At 53.5% G+C, this 16,170-nt stretch overlaps 2 protein-coding genes across 2 annotated transcripts; both read left to right on the top strand.

Moving 5' to 3' along the window:
• The first annotated feature begins 223 nt into the window (after positions 1-223).
• Positions 224-6,767, top strand: TM6SF2 (transmembrane 6 superfamily member 2). The gene is made up of 10 exons (XM_066350786.1): positions 224-442; positions 2,059-2,159; positions 2,546-2,643; positions 2,723-2,826; positions 3,228-3,310; positions 3,790-3,914; positions 4,101-4,202; positions 4,523-4,615; positions 5,244-5,363; positions 6,262-6,767. The coding sequence occupies exons 1-10, from the start codon at positions 348-350 to the stop codon at positions 6,466-6,468; spliced, it is 1,128 nt and encodes a 375-aa protein (XP_066206883.1). The 5' UTR covers positions 224-347; the 3' UTR covers positions 6,469-6,767.
• Positions 6,768-8,230: 1,463 nt separating this feature from the next.
• Positions 8,231-15,700, top strand: HAPLN4 (hyaluronan and proteoglycan link protein 4). The gene is made up of 5 exons (XM_066350770.1): positions 8,231-8,312; positions 9,152-9,260; positions 9,508-9,870; positions 12,558-12,890; positions 13,258-15,700. Exons 1-5 carry the CDS (start codon positions 8,310-8,312, stop codon positions 13,647-13,649), a joined length of 1,200 nt encoding a protein of 399 aa, XP_066206867.1. The 5' UTR covers positions 8,231-8,309; the 3' UTR covers positions 13,650-15,700.
• The last annotated feature ends 470 nt before the right edge of the window (positions 15,701-16,170 follow it).

The raw sequence follows: 16,170 nt of genomic DNA, 5'->3' as shown, positions 1-16,170 counted from the left end.
AATGAAGTTGCTGGCCCGGGATCTTCAGGACACGAGTGTTGTATTCTAGCCTTTAATAGTTAGGGAAACTGAAGCTGAGCGGTGGAGATGACCACTGAGGATTGCTAGGAATCCCGCCAAATTGTCGAGGGGGAGAGGCCTTGGAAGCCACTGGAGCGTGCGGGGCGGGGCGGGGCCGAGGACACTGCGACAAGACCAGGGCACAGCTGGGAGTGACCTTTGCGCGGGGCGGGGCGGGACTGGGCCGGGTCCCTGGCAACCTCCTGCCCAGACGCGCTGCTACAGAGGAGCTGAGTGAGAGTCCTGGAGGTCGCGTGGGGCCGAGCCGGGGTCCAGGCACCGCTGCTATGGACATCCCGCCACTGGCGGGCAAGATCGCGGCTCTGTCACTTGGCGCCTTCCCTGTATCCTTCGCACTCAACCATGTCTCAGTGCTCTCGCAGTGCGTGCGGAGGGGGGTAGGGAGGAGGGGGAGCTGGGGAGGCATGGGACTGCGGGCTGCGCTGGAGGTGCGGAAGGGACTTGGCTCCCGTAGGGCTTGGCTCCCAACGAGCTTTGCGACCCCAGCTGTTTTGCTCTGGGGTTTGGGGGCTGGGTCAGAACCCCCCAACCGGAAGTTCTCTTCTAATTGGCCCCAAGGCTGTGTGCTGAGGGTGGGGACACCCCTAGGACGTTTGGGGGGGAGAAGAGAGGTTCAGAAGCAGAGTCCCCCCACCCCACCTCACCCTTGACAGAGCAGGGTTTGGGAGGTTTCTTTGGTCTTCCCAGGGTGTGCTCAGCACAGGCTCCAAAGTCACCACGGGTCAAAGTATTGCCCCAGATAAGGCCCTGGTGACCCGGCTTTTGCTACACCTGCTTTGCCACCCCTACCAGGTAGTCCCTCCATCTCCTGTTTAAGGCCTGAGACTTTCTTTTGCTCAGTGCTGGCTCACCCTGTCCCTAACCTCAGTTTCCCCTGTACATGCCTCCAACTCCCCTGTCCCTGTCTCCTAACCTTAGATCCCAGCCCTATGATCCAGCCACTGAGTACTGAGCATCGGCAAAACCCCTCACACTCCTAAACCCAGCTCAACCCAAGACTCGGGGTAGAGGGAGTCTTGATTGTGGGGTTGGCTTCTTGGGTACAAATTTATGGCTCCATGTCCCTGGACCTCAAGTGTTCCAGGTTGCCTCTGGGATCCCCATTTCTTCACTGTGTAATGAACACAATCCTAGATTTCATCCCATAGTTACAGTTAAGGATTATGAATTGTGTGAAGACTCTAGTATGGTCCCATCTGACTACTATGATTGACATTGTGGGTCAGGTAGGGCTAAGAATGGGGATCCTAGTGGTTAGAGAGGTTCCAGAGAAGGTACAGACCTGGAGAGCATGGGAAAGGGAGGATAATGTGTGACCTTAGATAGATCTCCTGCCTTCTCTGGGCCTTGCCAAGTGTTGGGGGCTGCCCAGAGACCTAGCTTCTATGGTTTATGCAAATGATGTCCTGTCTTATCAGGTTGATGGGGACAGATCAGGATAGGGTTAGTGTGGACTTTAGCCAGGAGGAGTCAGGAGTTTCACACAGGGAGGTGTACAGAGCTGAGCACTAAAGACCATCTGGCAGGTGGGGGTGCTGGGTCTAGCCACAGAGGGGTTTAGTGTTGTTGAACAACAGATTAAGCAAACTGAGTCAAACATATCAGCAAGTGATGGGATCAATTCTACAGTCAGAAGGGGTTGATGTCCCTCAATACCTGACCCAAGTTGGGCAATGATCTTTTCTGAGCAGTCAGAGAAGGCCTCCTGGAGGAGAAGCCATGTAGATGGGCCATGAAGGATGAGGGGAAGTTGCCAAGTGGAAAAGAAACTTCTGGAAGGAGTTTCCAAAAGGAGCAAACAATCAGGGCAAGAACCTGGTAATGAGAAAAGGTAGTTTAAGGGAAAGGCATTTCTGAATGGACAGATACTTTAGCCTCACCACCTGGAGCTTCCCAGAGTCTGTTCTTGCCCTCACCAGGGTAGAGTGGGTCTCAGCACTGGGTCTGGCTTCCCTGACTTGGTTTTCCTCTTCACAGCCCCCTTGGCGTGACCCTGATGAGCGTCCTGATCCTAGGTCTGCTCTTAGTGGCTATATATAGCTTGTCCCGTGAGGAGATCTATGACCCACTCTATGCTGGTAAGTCAGTGGGAAGATCTTAGGGCAGAGAACTGTGAGCAATGGCTTCTCACTGGGTACCCTTGAAGGGCCTCCTCCATCAGATTGGGGGCCCTTGAAGGGTTTCAATTAGATTGGAGACCCTCAAAGATACTGGAGAACTCCCATTTCTGGGGAACCTCAGAGGCCTTCCCATTCAGACTTGGAGCTCCTGAGTGGGAATTGTCTTCCTATCACTCTGAAGTCTCCTGTAGGCAGAGACAGTGCTTCTCCCAGCCTGGGTTCATATGACCTGTGGAGAGGGGACTGGGAGCAGTTAGGCACAGAAACATTGAATAGATCTGAGTTCCTGCTGCAGTCTCTGGTCCCACACATACCCAGGCCTGCTGTGAACACTCTCCCCACAGTGTTTGCAGTCTTTGCCTTCACCTCGGTAGTGGACCTCCTTATTGCTCTCCAGGAAGATGGCTACATGGTGGGCTTCATGGAGTTTTATACCAAGGAGGTACGTAGAGGTCAAGGGTGTGGTATGCTCCCTGCCTGGCTGCATGTTTGAGCCCTGCACCTGCCCCCCCCCCCCCCAGGGTGAGCCATACCTGCGCACTGCTCACGGAATCTTCATCTGCTATTGGGACGGCATCGTTCACTGCCTCCTATACCTGGCCATGACTGGCGCCATCCGCAGAAGGTGCGAGGGATGGGCAGGGTGGTGTCTGGACCCTGAGAATCAGGTCAAGTTTTTAGGTGGGGTCTCAGACTGGGTGGAGCTAGAAGTGTGTTTAGGAAAAATCTGGAAGCTTCTCTAGGGATCCAGCCAGATGTGGCCAGGAGAAAGTTCTGGGAATGTCACAGGTGACAATGGTGGCTGGCTCTTTTCTCTTGTATACCCTGCACTTAGGCAGCCACTTCTGTCCTTGGACAGAGGGTCAGACTATTCATTCCCTCATTCAACTTCCTGTTGTCCCTTTTATCCTGGGAAAAACTGGGAAGGAGCCAGGGCTGGAGATCCCAGGGTGCACCCCGAGCCCTGGCCAGTGCTCTGAGACTGGGGAGAGTAATCTACTGGCCATCCCTTCATCCCTCACCCAGGAAGAGGTACCGGACCCTTGGACTGTACTGGTTGGGGTCCTTTGTCATGAGCATCTTGGTGTTTCTCCCAGGAAACATCCTTGGTAAGGACTTGGCTTTGAGAAACCCTGCCTCCCCAGGCTGGGTCACTGCCCTACACCTGGAAGCTCCCACAGGGTCCTCCCATTTCTTCCCTAGGGTCTGCTGAGGGCCCTACAAGCTCATTCATGTACCACCTAAGCCAGTAGCCTGCCTGCCTCTCCCCATTTCCCCTTGGAGGGATGTTTCTAAGGGGAGCCAAGAACAGATAGAGTGTAGGAGTGGTGTCCAGAGGGTAAATTGAGGCAGGCCAATCTGAACAACATGGACATCATTTTGTGGGCACTGGGGGACCAGATGTGTTAAAGGTTGAGCAAGTAGAGAAAGAAAAACAATAAAAATTTAAAAAGCAGAAAAGCTTAAGCAAGTATGGCATGTGTGAATCATGACCTCCATCCAGGGGATCTGGCATGGTGCAGCTAAAGGGCCCAGCCAGGCCTGGGAGATCCTCACTGAGTTTCACTCATTTCTCCTACCATGACAGGAAAATACAGCTCAGAAATCAGGCCTGCCTTCTTCCTCACCATCTTATACGTCCTGGTCCCATGCTGGGCTGGCTTGAGAGTCTTCAAACAGTCCCAGGCACCAACCTGTTGCACCTCCAACGTGGTTAGTACCTTGCCCCCAGGCAGGCCTGTGCTCACTTACCTCAGTGTCCCCCATGTGAGTTGTTTCTGGTCAAAAACATTATCTCCTTGCAAGGATCTCCTTGGTCATTAGGAAAGAAGGGATGAGCCTTTATGAAATGCCTGTTGGAGAGCAAACTTCTCACATTGTCTCTCTTGCATGTGGTAGGTACAGGAGGAGCAAAGAAAAGGCCTTCTGCAGCGCCCAGTTGATCTGGCCCTCATCATATACCTCATTCTTGCTGGGTTCTTCACCCTCTTCCGGGGCCTTGTGAGTCTGGCTAGCCTACCCCTCTCCTGCCTTCAGCCTTCCTCCCCAACCTTCCCTTCCCACATATGTTCCTTCACTCAGTGCAAAAGTGTCATTACTCTCCCATCTGATCATTAAGGAAGTTCTTCATTGAGTTGACCTGAGTATATCATCACATAGCCCCATTCTTTGTAGCCTTCTCGCCAGCTCCAATATCTGTGGAGAGAACCAAGGCTGGGAGAGGCCAGAGTGAGGCATATGGGCCCTGCCCGGGAAGATGGGGAAGGCTTCCTGAGGGAGGGATGTTTAAAGCAGCTTGTTGGTTTGTCTCTTGACCCCAGGTGGTGCTTGACTGCCCCACAGATGCCTGCTTTGTCTATATCTATCAGTATGAACCATACCTGCGGGACCCTGTGGCCTACCCAAAAGTGCAGGTGAGAGGGCGAGTAGGATGAGAGGAACATGATCCTACAGTGTGTAGGGGTCCACTGGGCCTCTTTGAAGCAGGTGCCAGAAACACAATCAAATTGGCAAAAGCACAAATGGAATTATTGTACTACCAAAGAAGTATAGACATTGTCTCAGGTATGGCTGAATCTATGAGCTCAAGGGGAGTTCTGTCTCTGGGCTCTGCTTTCTTTGCATGGGCTCCACTCCTAGATGGTCCCTTTGTAGGATGACAAGGAGAGCCTTGGGCAGCTCCAGGCTTCCTTCCTTCCTACTTAGCTACCTCAGAGGCATGTGAGCCCATATTTCCTCAGAGCTTAAGCACAAGTCTCAGGCAGTCTCTGATTGGACAAGTTTGAATCACATGCCCATCATGTAGCTGATCACTGTGGCCAGGAATAAGGTGGGTGGGCTCTGTGTATGTGGGGGGTGGGGGTGGAGCAAGGGGGATGCCCAAAGGAAATAGAGATGCAGGTTGCACAGGATAGGACTACAGAGAGCCTCCATCCTGGGTGGGGTTTGAGGCTGACCAGATCCTTCCTGGGGCCCCTACCTGAGGGGTCTCAGGAGACTCTTCTGGGAAACTGTTCCTCCCACCGGCTGTGTGCCCCCTAGATGCTGGTTTACATGTTCTATGCATTGCCCTTCTATGGCCTGGCTGCCTATGCCCTTATCTTCCCTGGCTGTTCCTGGCTGCCTGACTGGGCCTTGGTGTTTGCTGGAGCCATCGGCCAGGTAAGGTGGGGTGATGTGGGGTGGAGGCAAATGCATAAGGAAGAAACTTTTTGCTTACCTATCAACCACTTTTGTGCTCTTCCTGGGAAGGGTGATGCTGGGCCTCTAAGAAGCCCCAGCCCCAGCACAGTACCCCAGGATTCCCTACCCTGGAGGAGAAAGGGCCAGACACAGACCCCCAACTTCATGGGGTCAGAACTAGAGAGAGAAGACAGAGGCTGAGATGGATCCCAGAGGGGACAGATTTCTTAGAAGAGAGAGCACAGGAACTGGGCTTAGACATATAGGCATGAGTTCGACAGGCAGGGAAGGGCATTCCAGGAATGGGAACAGCATAAGGAAAGACACAGGGAGTCAATGATTTAGTAGAGCCATAACAAGGGTAAAAGGCAGAGGCAAGAGAAATTGGCAGCTAGATGGTGAGATGGAGAGCCATGAAAGGTATTTGAACAGTAGAGGACCCAGTCAGAGCTTGGGGTCTGTTTGGGGTTTCTGATGGGATATGGTAAAGTCTGGGCCCAGGTCAGAGCAGTAGGGACCAGGAAGACATCTATGGATTATTATCAATAGGATTTGTATCAAGGGCAGCTGCCTGGAGCGGGGAAGAGCTGGACGCAGGTCAGAAATATGGGTGTAAGGTCCAACAGACAGAGTGAACATGATTCTGGTTAGTCAGCTGAGGAGAGGTTCACAGACAGATGTACAATGACAGACAGAACCTGTGGGGACAGGGATATTTAGAGAAAGACAGACAGATTGGAAAAGGGAGACATGTAGGTCAGCAGAGCCAGAGAGATGGAGACAGGGACCCTCTGGGCTCCCCAGGGTAGGATGTTGGTGATGCTGGAACTGGTTTTCTCCCAGCCCCTGACATCCATCCTCCTTGTGTGGCCACCAGGCACAATTCTCACACATGGGTGCCTCCATGCACCTGCGCACACCCTTCACCTATCGTGTGCCGGAGGACACCTGGGCCTGTTTCTTCATGTGCAACCTGCTGTATGCGTTGGGCCCCCACCTGCTGGCGTACCGTTGCCTGCTGTGGCCGGCCTTCTTCCTGCGCCTTCCCCCTGGCTCCCCGGCCTCCCACCAGAAGCAGCACTGAGGGGGCCTCTTGACTTCCCAGGACTCCATTAAACATACCCAGCCAGCCCTGACCTAAGAAAGCTGGATTGCGTATTTTAGAGGCAGAAGGTACATCCCTGGTTTCTTTGTTCCTGGCTATGGTGGTTTCAAGGCTTCCTGGTGGGACAAGAGACCCAAAGGCCAGGTGTTTGGTAAGAGAGGGCCACAGCCATGCTCAGCTGTCACTGTTCCACAACTCCTATGGATTCTTCTACTCCCTTGTAGAATCTACCCCATTATCTCCAGAGATCCTTTTACTAAAATCCCTTTTGATGCCTACAGTGTTGCTACCTCAGTGTTTCAGGGGGGCAGGGGTGGGAGACTGTCTTCTCAGACCCCGCAAAGGCCCGCCATCACTGCCAGTGTGTCTGTTGGGAGTTGAAGGTGCCAGGTATCAGGAGTCTGCCTCTGGTGGATGTGCACAGCTCTACTTTCCAGATGGGGAAAACAGAAGAGGGGAAAGCATGGAGAGGATCAGAACCTGCCTGAAGCCACAATCAGAAGAGTCCAAAGTCCTATCTCTGCCAATAAATTATAATAATTAATAGTGTGGCACTGTTATTTAGCACCTGCTGTTTACCATGCCAAGGGCTAACCTCATATGCTCTATGCTAGATCCCACCCCATATTCCAGATGGGGAAACTGAGCCTGCAGGAGATGATGGTCCTGGTCTGAGTTTACACTTCCTGGATGCAGCTAAACTAGAAAGAGCCCTGGCAACTTCAACCACAGAGCCCATAATCCTGACTCTACTGTCTGGTTGGCTCATACTTTGGGGAAACCTGAGGAGGCAGCCAAGGGGTTGGGGGAAGAGCTCATTGTTTCCTGGTTTGATTATTGAACCTGGTTGAAGGGCTGTGTTCCCGGGTGACAGGTCCAGAGTCAGGTCAGGGGCTTGATCAGACTCCCCTGCTCCTCACCCTTACCAACACTTATTAGACACCTATTATATGCCTAGCATTGGATCTTCACCAAAGAATCAGTATTCCATTTCCCAGAAGAGGCAACAGGTTCAGAGAAACCAAGCTCTCTTCCAAGGCCCCACAATGGGTGAAGGCATAGTTGAATCTAGATCTGTTGCTGCATGAGTGGGTGATTGTTGTGAGGGCCTCACTACACAGAGTGAGCACCTTTTCAGTGCCAGAGCCCAGGACAATGGGATGGTCACCCAGTGACAAACAGGAAAACAGACCTGCAGGCCAAGCCCCTTCCCAGGTTATTCAGCCCCCTGCCCATGCCAGGCATCTAAGATGGAAGATTCCCTCCTCCGTTTTAAAGATGGCTAAACTGCCTGACCTGTGGTGGCGCAGTGGATAAAGCGTCGACCTGGAAATGCTGAGGTCGCCGGTTCAAAACCCTGGGCTTGCCTGGTCAAGGCACATATGGGAGTTGATGCTTCCAGCTCCTCCCCCTTCTCTCTCTCCTCTCTCTCCCTCTCTCTCTCCTCTCTAAAAATGAATAAACAAAATTAAAAAAAAAAAAAACTTGTAATTTAAAAAAAAAAAAAAAAAGATAGCTAAACTGAGGCCCAGAGAGGTTCCTCTGTGGGCAGCACGGGCTGGGACCTGGCTCTGCACTCACTATCCACTGCGATCCTTCCTTCCTCTCCCGGTTTCCTCTCCACGGAGTGTGCACCTCTGCTTTCCCTTTAACACCCCCCCACACACACACACCACCGCCACCTTGTCCGCCTCCCTCCTCCCCTTGCAGGCAGTCCCCGGGATTGCGCCGCCTGCTGACACCTGCCCAGTCCTTCCTGAGTGTGCCAAGAGCGCAGTCCTGGAGTGCAGAGGCCGCTGGGCGGGGGCCATACGGGCAGCATGGTGAGTGGGGCCGAAGCGTGGGTCCGGATAGGTCCTTCTCTAGGATTCTCTCTGTCTCTATGTCCCTCCTTTTTTCTATCTCCAGTCTCTCTCCCGCTCCATCGCTCCCATCCCTTCTGTCCCTCACCTTCCTTCTCGAATTCTCTGCTTCCCCTTCTCTATTCCTCTCAGTCTCTATTTTTCTCTCCCTCTTTTTTCCTGGTTTCTTTTCTCTCCCTCTCCGAGTCTCTGTCTCTCCCTCTTGCTCTCTCCTCTCTTCTTTTTCAGTCTCCGTTGCTCCCTCTGCATTTCTGTTTCTCTCCGTCTTTTCTTCCTCTTCTGTCTTTCTCCTTCCTTGCTCTCCTGTCTTCATCTCTCCCTGCTTTTCTCTGTGTCTCTTTCCCTTTTCTTGTTCTTTCTTTGTGTCTCTCCCTCTCTCAACAACTCCTCCGCATCCACCCGCAAACCCTGCTCCGACCCGGTTTGCTGCAGTCTCCTGGCGCACACATAACCTTGCCACTGCTCCAGCTGTTCTCCTCCTGCCTTTCTCGCCCTGGGCCAGAGAGACATGGGGGCAGGGCTCTAAGCCACCTAAGTAGGGGTTAGGGGATCGGGCAAGACTAAGGGAGGGTGAGTTCAGGGACGTGGGCTTTGAGCAAGGGCGACGATGTGAGGTCTCAGGAGAGGGAATGAGAAGTGGGGGAGGGTTTGCCAGCCTTCTTGGGGGCGTCCTCTGGGACCCTAGCCGAGAAAGAGGTCTGGGCACGTGAGAAGTTTTCCCCGCAGAGAAGAAAGGCCACCGGGCTAGTCCTCCTAAAGGCAAAGGCCACGAGGTTGGACTGAGCGCTCGGTGCCCCCAGGTGTGGGCCCTTGGCCCCGGCGCACTCTGGGCAGCAGCCTGGGGAGTCTTGCTGCTGGTGGCCCCTGCAGGGGCACAGCGCGGCGGGAAGAAGGTCGTGCATGTGCTTGGTGAGTCCGTGAGCCCTGAATAAGTGTACCGGGGTGCATGGAAGGGGGGATAGGGGAGGGCATTGGGCGTCCCTGATGGCCACAGGCCCCGCATCTCCTCGCCCTCCCAGTTCCCTCCCTGAGCACCTTTACCCATCTGATTTAACCCACCCAAGTTTAATGACCACATCCCCTTCCAGGGTCCCCTTCCCCAGGTTCCCCACCTTGCCCCTGGTGCCTCTTCTTAATTTTCCTTGGTTGCCCACAGAGGGCGAGTCGGGCTCCGTGGTGGTGCAGACAGCACCAGGGCAGGTGGTCAGCCACCGGGGTGGCACCATCGTCTTGCCCTGCCGTTACTACTATGAGGCAGCTGCCCACAGTCATGATGGCGTCCGTCTCAAGTGGACAAAGGTGGTGGAGCCGCTGGCCTTTACTGATGTCTTCGTGGCGCTGGGCCGCCAGCACCGGGCGTTTGGCAGCTACCGAGGGCGGGCCGAGCTGCAGGGCGATGGTCCTGGGGACGCCTCCTTGGTTCTCCGAAATGTCACACTGCAAGATTATGGGCGCTATGAGTGCGAGGTCACCAATGAACTAGAGGATGACACTGGCATGGTCAAGCTGGACTTAGAAGGTGACCAGCCTGTGGGCAGGATGAGATGCATTTCTAAGGGAGGGTTGAAGGAGGGCATTGAAAGGAAAAGAAATCAAATCATTGGCCTGAAGGAATTTCGAGGCTTGGTAGGGTAGGTTTAATTCAGGGATACTGCAATGTCTAGAAGGAGGTTGCTGATGGCATCTGGTAAGTAAAGTCCAAGGATACTGTGAAATAGACCACAAAGCACAGGAAAGTCCTCCACAGCAAAGAATGATCCAGTCCAAAATGCCAATAACGAGGATGTTGAAAAACCCTAGAGTAGGATTCAGGAAAAGTGAACTCCAGGCACTCACATCATGTCAGGAATCCCTCCCTCAGCTCTGCTTCCCTGAGTGGGCTTCCTCTTACAAGTTTCCCCTAATAGAAAAAAAATTTTGGCCTGACCAGGCAGTGGCACAGTGGATAGAGTGTCGGACTGGGATGTGGAGGACCCAGGTTCTAGGCCCCAAGGTCGCCAGCTTGAGCACGGGCTCATCTGGTTTAAGCAAGGCTCACCAGCTTGAGCCCAAGATCGCTGGCTTGAGCAAGGGGTCACTCGGTCTGCTGAAGGCCCATGGTTAAGGCACGTATGAGAAAGCAATCAATGAACAACTAAGGTGCTGCAACGAAGAATTGATGCTTCTCATCTCCCTTCCTGTCGCTCTCTCTCTCTCTGTCACAAAAAAAGAAAAAGAAAAAACAAACAAACTTGTATCAGATTTTCACTCTCTCACTTTACCGATTTTCTAGGAGTGCTAGCTAGAATCTCAGAATTGTCCCTCATTGGGCCAACCTTTTGAGTCATGTGAGCCAGTCACTGTGGCTGAGAGATGGAATGATTTGATTCGCTGACTATGGAGCTGGGAGGCGAGGTTTCTTTTAGAATTTCCTTCCACCTGGTTTGCCTTCTTTAGTCATTTAGAACAGTGGTCCCCAACCTTTTTTGGGCCACGGACTGGTTTAATGTCAGAAAATATTTTCATGAACCGGCCTTTAGGGTGGGACGGATAAATGTATCACGTGACCGAGACAAGCATCAAGAGTGAGTCTTAGATGGATGTAACAGAGGGAATCTGGTCATTTAAAAAAAATAAAATATCATTCAGACTTAAATATAAATAAAACGGAAATAATGTAAGTTATTTATTCTTTCTCTGCAGACCGGTACCAAATGGCCCACAGACTGGTACCGGTCCACGGCCCGGGGGTTGGGGACCACTGATTTAGAAGATGCTTGGAAAGATTTTAGGGTCTTCACTTGCCGAACTTACCAACAATAGCAATGAACCCAATAATGGCAGCAATTCTCCTTTATTGGGTATTTTCTTTGTGCCAGGTGCTTGGTCAAAGGGCTCTCTGGAATCTCTCTCTTTTTTTTTATTCAGTGAGAGGAGGGGAGGCAGAGACAGACTCACATATGCCCCACCATGATCCACCTGGCAAGCCCACTAGGGGGTAATGCTCTGCCCATCTGGGACGTTGCTCCTTTGCTCAGCAACCATGCTCTTCTCTGTCTGAGGCCAAGGCTATGGAGCCATCCTCAGCACCCAGGTCCAACTCATTCCAATTGAGCCATGGCAGCAGGAGGGGAAAAGAGAGAGAGAAAAGTGAGGGGGCGGGGGGTGGAAAAGCAAACAGACACCTCTCCTGTGTGCCCTGACTAGGGATCGAACCTGGAATATCCACATGCCAGGCATACACTCTACCACCAAGCCAACCTGCCAGGGCCTGGAATCTCTTATTTAATTTCCCCAAAATCCCTGGGGGTGATTCAACTAGCTCAGAGAAGTTAGAGCCTTGCCCAAGGCACATGCTAGTGAGTAGCAGGGCCAGGACTTGAACCCCAGTCTCTCAGGTTCCAGGTCTTTTCCCTGGCTCCTGTTTGCCTCCTTCCTGCATCTGCTGAGAGTACTCAACTCACCCCCCATGCCCTGCCCTTCAAACACAGACACAGAGAACACTTGTGAACAGAGTTGACTGTGAGTCTGATGAGGGATGAGTTATAACAACTGACAGTGGAAGGAACACCAACAGGTACTTCCCTGGACAATGCTGGGGAATCAAAGGGAGATTTTCCCAGAGTCAATCTTTCAGGAGCTCCCAGTGTGGGAAACCAGACTGGACATGGATATTTCCAGCTTTGTGGTCTCAGAGCTTGACCATAGGGAAGGTCTCAGTGTTTGGAGAATGGCAGAAGCATATAGGACTGAATGGAGCAGGGTTGTGGGAGCTGGGTTTTGAAGGATAAATAGGAGTTGAGCAGGTGGAAAGAACAAGAATAAAAGTCTCCAGCGGTGGAAAGGGAGTAGAAACGATTACTATATTAAGGAGAAGGGTCGCCTGACCTGTGGTGGCGCAGTGGATAAAACATCGACCTGGAAAGCTGAGGTCGCCAGTTCGAAACCCTATACATATGGGAGTTGATGCTTCCTGCTCCTCCCCTCCCTCTCTCCCCCCTTTTCTAAAATGAATAAATAAAATCTTTTAAAAAAAGGAGGAGGGTCAAGGGAGCTAAGCTTAAGGTAAAAGGAGTCATAAGCTGTGTGAGCTGGAAAAAAGCATGATGGTGTCTGAGATCAACCAGAGTGAGGGAAGATCTAGTTGAAGAGACACAGAGCACTCCAGATGTCAGGTGGGTGGGTGGATGGCTGGGGGTCTGAGCTGACCCCCGTGTGTCCTCGCAGGCGTGGTCTTCCCTTACCACCCCCGTGGAGGCCGCTACAAGATGACCTTCACGGAGGCGCATCGCGCATGCGCTGCGCAGGACGGCATCCTGGCTTCGGCCGAGCAGCTGCACGCGGCTTGGCGTGACGGCCTGGACTGGTGCAACGCGGGCTGGCTGCGCGATGGCTCGGTTCAGTATCCTGTGAACCAGCCCCGGGAGCCCTGCGGAGGCCTGGACGGGGTCGGGAGTACCCGGGATGATGGAGGTGCCTCCGGGGGCGTGCGCAACTACGGCTACCGCCATAACGCGGAGGAACGCTACGACGCCTTCTGCTTCACATCCAACCTCGCGGGTGCGTAGGCCTCGCACCTGGGAACGCAGGCCCCGCACCTGGGAGTACGCGCCCCCGCCCCGCAACAAGCCTCTTCCGGGTCCCCCTCCATCTCAATCTCTCTTGACTTACCCACCCCACCCCCAGTTTCTCCTTCCCAGCCCTTACCCTCTGGGGGCCAGACCAAGAGTTTCCCTTGCCCAGGACCATCACGGCGCGCAAATCAACACTGGCCAGGCCGAGCCTGGGTTCCCTGGCTGCAGGGGAAAGGAGGCTCTTTAATCTTGAGGCTGGGGTCCTGGGTGCAGGCGGGGGGGGGGGGGGGGTATTCTGAATCCAGAGGTTAAGTCCTGGGAGCGGCCCTAACCTCTTCCCCAATCTCCCGCAGGGCGCGTGTTCTTCCTGAAGACGCTAAGGCCCCTGCCCTTCTCTGGAGCAGCGCGCGTATGCGCGGCGCGTGGCGCAGCCGTGGCAAAGGTGGGGCAGCTGTTCGCCGCGTGGAAGCTACAACTACTGGACCGTTGTACCGCAGGCTGGCTGGCCGACGGGAGCGCGCGCTACCCCATCGTAAACCCGCGCGCGCGCTGCGGCGGCCACCGGCCCGGCGTGCGCAGCCTGGGCTTCCCAGACGCCACGCGCAGGCTCTTTGGCGTCTACTGTTACCGCGCGCCCGGAGCGCCTGACCCTGCACCCGGCGGCTGGGGCTGGGGCTGGGCCGGAGGCGGCGGCTGGGCCGGAGGCGCACGCGACCCCGCTGCCTGGACCCCGCTGAGAGTCTAAACGCGGGGCGCAGACGGCTGAGGGGCTTGACGACTGTTGGAGTGCCCTGCTATCCGCTGGAGACGGACCACGCCCCCTGCGGCACTCCGCAGGCTGACTAGGCTCCTATAGTCCTTGAACATTGACCACACCCCTAGAGACTGTCCAGTCCCGGAAGACAAGTCTCCTGGAGCACCCTGGACACTGATCAAGCCCCTGTTTCTTGGACAGTGGATTTCCCCTTCTCTCCCGACTTTCTCCAGGAGACTGGGCACATCCCCTGAGCACCCCTGGAGGCCAGCAGACCTTGAGGTCTCCTGAAGACGAATCCCCCAAGGTCACCTGGACACAGACAGAACCACCCCTGTGGTCACCTGGAGGCTGGACCCCCGGGATTACCTGGAGACTGGCCTCTTCATCTCCCTGGAGACTTAAGACTTAATGGTCACTTGGCAACTGAACTATCCTCCCATCACCTATAGAGAAACTAGGAACTGCAGTTTGACAGGTGACAGCGCCCCCATAGTCACATGGAAACTGTGGGCTCCTGTCCTCTCCACAGTGGTAATTGGAGATTGGGTACTCCCATTCTTCCTCCTTTACCGGGAGTCCCCTGAAATTTCCATGGTAACAGACCAAGTCCCCAGGTCACAGTGGAGAACAGCCCCATATCTCCAGATTTAGGAGAGATCACCCTTTGTCACTGCTAAGACACATTGACACACCCCAGCTGGCTCGCATGACTGGCAACCATACCCCACCCTCAGGTATCTTTTTGGAAGAGCAAGTCCACTCCCACCTGACCACTATTTTCCTGGCTGTAGTTAAAGAGACAATTCCCAGGACCCAGGGACCCATAAGATCCATGTTACAAGCTATGGAAGCAAGCCATCTCACTTCCCATTGTCACTAAGGTGACCAAGCCCAGCTTTTCCCTGTCACCTAGAGTCACACAGCCCTTCCCTCATCAGTTACAGAGATAGTGCCTCCCTCCTCTAGCTGGAACCATACATACCACACCATTCCCTGTCTCACCAGAGACCCACCCCAGAGACCTACAACTTCACTTCCCTTGTCCCCACCCTGACCAACAGCCAACTATCCAGAGAGTAAACCAACATTCAGTTCTCCAGGTCTCACCATGGAAACAGGCTGCCCTTTCCCCAGGCCCAGCCTAGCTCCTAGCCACCCTCCAACTTCCTCAGCTATTGCCATGGAGACCAAACTGGTTTCTGAGGTAACAGAACACCTGTCTCCCTAGGCTTTTCCTTTTCAGCAGGGCCCCACCCACCAGGCTGTCACACAGACTGTTAAAGTCATCCCCATGACAACAGACCCCCCCCCCAACTCTCAGGAACTTCTCACCATGGGCAGGAACTGCACCCTATAGGGCTTGATGGCAGCCCCTTCACTAGGTGGGCTCAACCTCAGGCAGCATTCCCCAGACAGAGCTGGACTTCTGGAGCTGCTGGGCACCCTCTGTTTGCATGATAACTATATCCCAGACAGCAGCTATGCATGACACACCCCTGTGACACCCAGGTGTTTTCATCACCTCTGTAGAGATGAGTAAACAGGCCTTGGCTCTTTGAGCTGTGCAAGCACTGGGCTCCCTTGTTCTTCTGAGATCCCATCCCCATTTTCACTAAGATCTTCTCTCCCTTCCCTAATCCCCCCTCCACCATTTTCCTCCTTAGAAATCCACGAGAGATGGAATGTTCTTAAACATCAAAATCCACTCTGAGCTCAATGTTTTAATGAGAGATTCTTGCCAAGAAGTCGGGATCCTACCAAACTCCCCAGTGTTGAGAGCCACCCAGCCATGGAAAATCACAATTCCACAGTCTTGACTGGAGTAGCACTGGGGACCTTCCTGGAACCCTCTTTACTGTCCCATCCATCTCAAGAAAACACATCAGTGTGTTGGGAACCAGTATGGCTTGAGCTCTAATCCTGCTTGTGACAAAGTGACAAAACCCCTGACCCTATTTCCTCCTCTGTACTAAGGCTGTTCTAAGGTCCCAGTGAGTGTAAAGTGTACAGCAGGGGCTTAATAAAAAAAATTTTAATGAATGAGAAAAAGAGGCAGCCAGTGAATAATTACTTCAAAATGCAGTTATGGTGGACAAAATATTTCCAGGCAGGGGGTTCATGGTGATGATTCAGTCAGAAGTCTTGCCTCACTCCTCAGAACCACATCCTACACCTTAGTCTCCTCTCCCTTTCCTTGTCCTCCCCCAACTGTCCTATGAGCTATCCGCTATGGGTCTGGCCGTTCTTGGCCATGTCCTGATTGGGTCACTGACAAACTCAGTGGTTCCTCTCAATACCCAGGCATAAAGTGTATGAAACTGAATTAGAAATTCCTGTTCCAGAGAAGTTGCACATTTTCCTGTGGAGTAGGTGGGGGTGGGCGTGAGGGAGTGTGGGCTGAGGAGTATTGGAAGTTTCCAGGATGCAAACAAAGGAAAAAGAAAGTGGAAAGTTCTGGTTTGGTTGTAGAAGTGGGATGGTCAATGTACCTGCTCATCCTTCAACACCA

Source organism: Saccopteryx leptura, chromosome 1 (genome assembly GCF_036850995.1).
Source record: "Saccopteryx leptura isolate mSacLep1 chromosome 1, mSacLep1_pri_phased_curated, whole genome shotgun sequence".
Taxonomy (NCBI): domain Eukaryota; kingdom Metazoa; phylum Chordata; class Mammalia; order Chiroptera; family Emballonuridae; genus Saccopteryx; species Saccopteryx leptura.
The sequence above is the reverse complement of the archived record's forward strand: the minus strand, read 5'-3'. Positions and strand labels throughout refer to the sequence as shown.

Bases quoted from the DNA above. Each gene is read 5' to 3' on its own strand.
- TM6SF2 (XM_066350786.1), top strand. From the start codon at position 348: ATGGACATCCCGCCACTGGCGGGCAAGATCGCGGCTCTGTCACTTGGC. The intron at 3,915-4,100 runs GTTAGTACCTTG...TGCATGTGGTAG, and splicing joins CCTGTTGCACCTCCAACGTG to GTACAGGAGGAGCAAAGAAA. The intron at 5,364-6,261 runs GTAAGGTGGGGT...TGTGGCCACCAG, and splicing joins TTGCTGGAGCCATCGGCCAG to GCACAATTCTCACACATGGG.
- HAPLN4 (XM_066350770.1), top strand. The intron at 9,871-12,557 runs GTGACCAGCCTG...GTGTCCTCGCAG, and splicing joins GGTCAAGCTGGACTTAGAAG to GCGTGGTCTTCCCTTACCAC. The intron at 12,891-13,257 runs GTGCGTAGGCCT...AATCTCCCGCAG, and splicing joins CTTCACATCCAACCTCGCGG to GGCGCGTGTTCTTCCTGAAG.